Source organism: Limulus polyphemus, unplaced genomic scaffold (genome assembly GCF_000517525.1).
Source record: "Limulus polyphemus unplaced genomic scaffold, Limulus_polyphemus-2.1.2 Scaffold845, whole genome shotgun sequence".
NCBI classification, from domain to species: domain Eukaryota; kingdom Metazoa; phylum Arthropoda; class Merostomata; order Xiphosura; family Limulidae; genus Limulus; species Limulus polyphemus.
Window position 1 is genome coordinate 383,219 of NW_013666455.1, and position 7,904 is coordinate 391,122.

Below are 7,904 nucleotides of genomic sequence, written 5' to 3' on the forward strand. Positions count from 1 at the left end.
TAACGTTTGTTTCTCTGGTAATTACACCACCATGGCTGACTTTTATGCACAAATAACTGTTTCTTGACTACGTGATGAATTTTGAAACCTTTATCTGATAAAGTAACCTTTGTTTAACTGGTAATCTCATCACTAACTTTTATACATAAACAGTAGTTTCTAAACTAATTTATTTATTTATTATTGTCTACCTTGAACCAAAATTCTGAATTGCTTTAGTGACAATTATGTGAGATAGTTTACCGAAAACAAAGTGTATGTATACGTTTTTCAGCGAAACCGGTTATTAGCTTGCTTATTTTGTATTCATTTAGAATACTTTCTCTTGTTTAGTTAAGATGCAGTGTGATTCGACATCGATGACAGCGGTTCTCCGAGTCTCCAAACCTTTTCGAGGGACGGTTTACGCCTTAGGTCATCCCAAAGAATGTTATGCTGTGACGGCAGGAGATAAAGGAGAAATCGCCATCACACTCCCACTCCATGGCCGAAAATGTGGCACTAAGAACTTGGTAAGAGACTTAAGTAAATTGTTCACATTCTTCGTAGCTTGCAGACGTTAAGGAGGGCACTAGCCCCAAGAGATAGTCTGTGAGCGTATTGTGAAAGAAGTAAACGTACCTGTTTGTTCAAATATGCGCTTCTCAGTTTGGGAACTGCTGTCTTGTGTACTTCAAATCTTTAACAACAGAAACTGTGGATGTTTAGATGTATTTAACACCAACAATAGAAACAAAAATGCAAGAGCAGATTAAGGAAAATATAGTTTTATCAGTCATGCGCAGAACAGTTAATATTTTATACGTGCTTCCCCAATTGATTTGTTTATAATATTAACTAAACGGACCGAATGACACGTTAAAGCCCCCCCCCCTCCCCCAGTGGCACAGCAGCGGTATGTCTGCGGACTTACAACTAGAATCCGGGTTTCGATACCCGTGGTGGGCAAAGCACAGATACCCCATAGTGTAGCTTTGTGCTTAATTACAAACAAACAAAGACACGTTAAAAGTTTCACTGAATTGTAGGTGTTTCCTTGCCCTTCTTTGTGTATTACGTAGTACCTACAACTTATTTTTTATGATAAATAAATAGCATTTATATCCAAGCACTATACTTGATACGCGATTATCATGTCCTGTACTATTTTAAACAATATTTTGGAGTACTTGAAGTGCAAGTGAACCTATCACTTATTTGTTAACACACTGCATAAAACATGGATAATAATTATTCCGAACATTATAATTATAACAAGGCAAAACGAATGTTATAAAATGAGCCAATCATCAACCTAGTTCATTTTTCATGCAAACCAGACATGGAATGGTTAGTTATTTGATCTAAAATGCAAATGATTAGTCATTCAGCCTATAATATGCCCCCCCCCCAGTGGCACAGCGGTATGTCTGCCGACTTACAACGATAGAAACCGGGTTTCGATACCCGTGGTGGGCAGAGCACAGATAGCCCTTGTGTAGCTTTGTGCATAATTAAAAACAAACAAACAAACCTATACTGTGTATAGTGATCTCTCACAGTCTTGTCTTTTATTGCCATTTTGAAGTTAATCACAGAGTTTTACGTACTGAAAGATATTCATGAACCATAACTAGACTTTAAAGAAAACACTTGGATGTTCCACTCGTGTGAAAAAATATCAGACGAGTGGCGTCAACCAATCACAGTACGTTTTTGTAAATTGACTATAAGTGTTCCAATGTGTCATTAGCAGAATGTGGAACGCTTCCAAACCAATGATACAGTTTCTCGGACCCTCTAATAAGGCATACTCTCGTCCATTATTCTGGCTTGCCACAATCGTAGAGTATCTGCACCAAGACTGAATCAGATGTTCGTAGCCACAAGTAGACCCCGTGTCAGCAGTGTAAACACGCTTCACATTGCCAGCCATGGTGAAAGGGTTTACTACAAAGGATCACCAAAATAATTCAACTAGATTTCAAAATATTCAGATTCTCGAGCGTTCGAATAGTTGATTTTTTTTAGGAGCAAAAAGAAAAATAGTGAATTATTTGAAAGTGTTCGACCTTTTGGACATTTTGAAATCACATTACCAGCTTTTATGCCAAATGCTTCACTCGCATTACGCTAACGGAAAAGCATTAACAAAAACTTAATTGAATGATATTTGTTTTGTACAGATGTACTCTTCAGCCAGACAACACAGGCCTGCGATGGTTTTATTGTCTTGAAATTTTTACATGTCTAACCCCATTTTCGTAGAAGAAAGTAATTGACACAGTTGACGCATGGGAATGTATGATATTGATAAGAATGCGCACTGGTGAGCGTACCAACTTCTACGTTCTGTAAAATTGTATTATTGATATCACACGTTATAGAAGTCCCATCCTACCAGTCTTTGTGTTATAAAATCCTCATTCAATGGTATAATGGACCATGACTTCAACATAACGAATGATTAATTTCCTTCACGCCGTGATCAACTCCTTGAAGAAGAGGGGATCAGCCTCTAAAGGGAGTCTTATACCTAAAGGTCTCAGAATAATAACAGTAAATCAGAGTAGTATTAATTTATAACAAACAAATAGCACAAATGATGGACAAATGTGTGGATTTAAGAAATAATATTCTACTTTTACTGTCAGGAAATATAAGGATAACAGATTAAGTCTTACTAACTTCACAATGTCTGTGTTTGCTATAAATATTTATCATAAACTTGGACATTTGTTCTCATGAGAAAAATTAACTGTAAAAGTTTTTTTCTCTGTAGTTAAAGCATTTAATTTCTTTATGATGCAGGGAAATGGAACATTTACCAATGACGTAGTTGTACAACATAATCCGTTTGTTCTAAGAAACACTGACCGCCGAATCGAAATAGCTTGTGATTATGATGAGGTTAGACAAAGAATCAGAAGTGGGAAGGAAGTGGAGGAAGGGTAAATATATATATATATATATATGTGTGTATAAAATTCCCACATAAGTATTTTAGTGCTTTGATGTATTATTTTCTGTGGACACTCATAGAATTGCAGAACTTATTAAGAACACTTAAATATTGCTTTAATAGATACAGTGAATTATCTTGCTTTTTGTCTGATTTATAAGTTTCATGCACACTTTATTAACAGATCAAAGTTAGCAACCTTATCTCCCAGAACATGTTCCCTATTGAGTACTATTTTCAGGAACATTTTCCTGATTAAACGTTTTGCTAAGGACACTTTTCTGACTGACCTTTAGTTCCAGGGGCATTTCCTTAAGTGAATTTTAATTTTACTACTTTCGTGACTGGTCTTTACTTCAGAGTTATTTTCGTGACTGACCTTTACATCGAGGGTTATTTGCCTGGTTATCCATACTTTCAAGAAATTTTTCCTGGCTAAAAAAAAAAAAAAATCTGCATCGGCTAGTTTCTACATTCAAGAAAATTACACTAACTGATAGACAAGTCTTTTTTTTTTATTATACTTCTTTCGACTAACCTGATATTTTTCGCTGCAGAGTGTCTCAGAGTCTGCCTCAAGTCATCACGGGTCTAGCTCCCACACCGACAGTTAAACTTCTGGTTGTCAAGAAAACAGGAGAAGGGATTAATGGAGTGGAGCTGGGAGACCCCTTGCTTCTGAAAGTAGCAATGTTAGATGAAAGTAAGAAACTAACCGTTGATCAACGAGTAGTTGGTTCTATTACTTGTAAGATCTGGTCTTTATGTACCTCTAGCCAAGTGGTGATGAGGAACTCTATTTATATACTCTCATCTGTGGTGTGTTTAATCTTGTATTTATAAATATATTTTTACCTGGGATTCTTATTGTTCAAAAGTCATAGTTTGTATCTGATAATTTAAGCTTGTGATAGAAACTAAGATGTCAGTATTTAATATCCTACATGTCAGTTTAATCCTGACAATTCTCAGCTTTGAATGATTACCTTGTCTGTGACGTTAATAAGATTCTCACCGAGGAAAGAATTCCTTTATCATTTAAATATAACTTGGGAATATTTTACTTGTATGTTTGGTTAATACAAATTGATCTAACAAACGTACATGTGCAGGTAAGAAATGGTCAATTGACCAATCATGAAAACCTGGATTTATAATTTCTTACGTAATTATGTCTCCGCAGAAAAACATGTTTGTCTGTTGTCTCTTCCTTCTTTCTTTTTCTTCCAAACAATGTTCAATCGACCGCCATTCATTCACTTCTCGGCGGATTGATTGAAACTTAGTAGGGTTATACCTTGGTCCAATACACCCAGAAACCTTTTTAAATTTCTTTTTATTTAGGTTTGACAAATAATTTTATGGGGTCAAAAGTCAAACAACCCAAAAATTGTATATTTTTAGCTCCTGTGCGGTCATATTTCCAGAAATCAGCATGGAAATTGGTACAAATATTAATTTTCATGCGCCCAACACATTGACACACAAAAAAGTTAGGTTTTCCCATTCTGAGCCTTTTAATGGGGGTCAGAACTCACAAAAAAAAAGCATTTGGAGTTTTTGATCAATTACTCGGTTATATTCTGACCAATTTACATAGGACTTGGTACAAAGATACTTTTCGACAGGTCCCACATATTGACAAACAAAAAATGGTGGACTTGCCTATTTTGAGTAATTATAGGGTGGTCAAGATGCCACAAAAAGCATATTTTTAGGGTTTTTTGACAATTACTCTGCCGTATTTCGGTCAATTTACATGGGATTTGGTACAATGATACTTTTTATTGGTCCCATATATATATATATATATATATATACTTATAAAAATGTGGGATATGCCCATTTTTGTTCATTTTAAGGAAGTCAACCCATACTTTTATGGGTTTTGGTCAATTACTTAGCCTTGTTTCGACCAATTTACATGGAATTTCGTACCAAGATAGTCTTTGTAGATTCCAAACAGAGATATAGATAATTTTTGTCTTTTGCCCAATTTCTCAGCAAGGAAAGCACAGTTTGGGGTTTTCGTGAACTATTCAGGTGTATGTCAACCAACTTACATGTGATTTGGTACAAAGATATCCTCTTGCAGTGATATAGACAGTTTTCGATTTTTCTGTGTTTTTCACGATCTTTCAAGTGTCAAAATTGACCATGTTGGAATTGCGTGGCGGAGACATGTTGCATTCGCCCGAGAATGTTGGAGTCTTTAATTGTGTTTTATTTTTAAAATAATCTTTTTTTTTCCGTTACAAGTAATTATTCCTATAAACTCTAAATTAACAGATAAGCTAGTTTTGTAGATGAATAATAAGAAATCGATTAATTGGGCAGATAGATGATATTGATTGAACATCTTATAGGTGTCTATGGAATATTTGGAAGTAGCCTTGTGGCGCTGAGTGGTGAAGGGTCGGATACAATACTTTTGATTGATGACCGTGGGTAGGTATGATTTGTTTCAACCTAAAAAGATTCATACGTGAAAAGACAATTTGCTATATAACTGGAGTAAGAAATATTAACGTTAAATGTCTAAAAATGACGATGAGACAACCACCTACTTAGTAAAACATATAACTGTAAACTTAAAATTATGCTAATAATTTTGTTTATATAATGTTCCCATTTGAACCCTATAGTCAACCATGACACTTTTCACTTAAAAAATGCGTTGGAACATTTGATATTACAATAAGGCTCACTCTCTCTCACATGGAACCTCGTTCTGAGGTCCTTAATATTTCTAGAAAATATTAACCTTTCTTGTCGTATGACGTCCAACCCTTCTTGTGCTTTCAGATGTCCAGTGGAGCCGAACGTGTTCCCTTCGTTAATACCAACCCCAGGATCCAAATCTCTTCAAGCTCCGTTTCAGGCCTTCAAGTTTGCTTCAGATAGCACAGTCAGGTTTCGGATGACAGTATCGTTTTGTCTGGACGTCTGTCCACCGGTAAATGATAAATAGCCTTAGAATCAAAATTGCACAAGAACTGTAGGAAGAAGCCTGAAAGGGGGGAATTCCAATGTGTAATTAATTCATTAGATTATAGCCTGTCTAGGTAATATGGTATCATAGGATAATCATACCTAAACAAAATCTTCTGACAAAGATACCAATTATAAAATTTGTTAATAGCGACAGACATGGTTTATATTTTGTTTTTGACCACGAGTAAAACTCGACATGTATGGGTAAACTTCAGGACAAAACTCTTATTATTATTTTTCATTCTCCAATTAAAACATAACAAAAACACGACAGCAATTAAACATGATTTATAAAATTCCGAAGATAAAAATCACGGAAGGAACTTCCTTATGTGCAAAAAAATAATGCAAGTAAGCCGTACAGAGGTCACTGTCCTTATCACGTGATAAGTCACCACAAGTTTTGAAGGCAAATAAAAGCATACTTCTTGTTACTGTGTAAAATGACATAATTTTGCGGATAAGCTCAAGAGTCCTCTGGGTTCTTTGCTTGTAGTATGTAGGAAGAATGACTCCCTTCGCCCGTGGATCTTTCTTTTTTTTTACCGAACATAGTAACGGGCAGTGAAAAGTAAATAACACATTTTGCTTTAAATTTACCGGAAAATAGCAGGTTAGGATAGATAAACTTGGACAAAATTCAGTTTTTGTAGGATTTTTGCTGCAGGTTTAAGAGTCATGTGTATAGTGAAATAGGATCTTATTATTGGACAAAACTCAGTTTTTGTAGACTTTTCTCTCTACAGATTTAGGATTCATGTATACAGAGAAATGGGATCTTGTCATTCGTAAATGAGTTTATAGAATATCCATATGAAAAATAAGGGAACATTTAGTTGCCAGAAGAGTGAAAAGACATCTATGAAAATGTTACCACTTATGAAAAACTTGAACACAGAATGTGAAAAAGAAAAAAAGTTTTGCGTGTCAATATGTGTATGTGTTTATATTAGTGCAGTGATTTTCTAGTACTACCTTCTTATAGTTAATCAGTCAGACCATAAATTTATAAACTCTGTGAAAAAAATAAGATATTTTTTCAAAAGCTATTAACATTCAAGACAGAGATACGTGTATGTTTTTAATAACACTTCCAGTTTTATATATATTCTGATTTAATGTGATTCGTCTGTTAGTAAATACTCTATTTTAACATCATCTTTAAACTTCGTATATTTTTCTGTTAGGTTGACTGTAATAGTAATTATACACAAAGCTTTCAAAGACATCGAAGATCAACAGCAAACACGTCCTTTCTTGAAATACAAGCTGGTGATTTCATAAATGACGTCATTATGGAAAGTACATTATTTACTGTTGAAAGCTCCAAGTCAGCGCCACCTGTAGAACCAAGAGCAGGAAAGCTTAATGTCGAAAGTAAGTCACCATATATAAATACTAATTTATACAATTGCTTAAGGTTTTCATTGAATGTAAAATGTACACACACAAAAAGAGCAATCATTCCCAATGAGAACATTGAAAGTAGTCTGATCTTCAAATGACCAACTTGTTTTATATATTGAGGCCCTGGCTTTGTGACGTGTCTGCTCGTCCTGTTGGGATTTTACTCTATTATCCTCAAATATGGAAGCTGTTTTGTGACAATGACTTCTCATTTTGGGTCTGACCAGGATGGTGTATTGAGGTCCATCTTGAATGCCTTCAGGATGTCGTCTGAACGTGGGCCATCCAGTGGTGTGAAATCCTGTGCTTAACTGACTATGGCCTAGTTCGGGCGCTCGACTCACAGTTTGCGGGTCGCGGGTTCGAATAACCATCGCCAAACATGCTCGCCCTTTCAGCCGTGGGGGCGTTATAACGTGACTGTCAGTCCCACTAACTGTTGGTAAAAGAGTATGTTACGTTTTATAATTTCGAATGGTGTGAAACTGAGTTAAATAATAATTTAAATTTAATAGTTAAAATTGTACTTTGGATTTAGTATTTAAATATATGCCGATATATA

The 7,904-nt window shown here is 35.2% G+C and overlaps 1 protein-coding gene across 1 annotated transcript in view; it reads left to right on the forward strand.

Moving 5' to 3' along the window:
• Positions 1–7,904, forward strand: part of LOC106460835 — a 54,694-nt gene that overhangs the window by 39,659 nt on the left and 7,131 nt on the right. The window contains exons 6-11 of the mRNA XM_022387636.1: positions 334–512; positions 2,791–2,930; positions 3,499–3,644; positions 5,308–5,389; positions 5,747–5,897; positions 7,123–7,312. Of these exons, the coding sequence (XP_022243344.1) occupies positions 334–512; positions 2,791–2,930; positions 3,499–3,644; positions 5,308–5,389; positions 5,747–5,897; positions 7,123–7,312 (888 nt within the window). The remainder of the gene's footprint in view (positions 1–333; positions 513–2,790; positions 2,931–3,498; positions 3,645–5,307; positions 5,390–5,746; positions 5,898–7,122; positions 7,313–7,904) is intronic.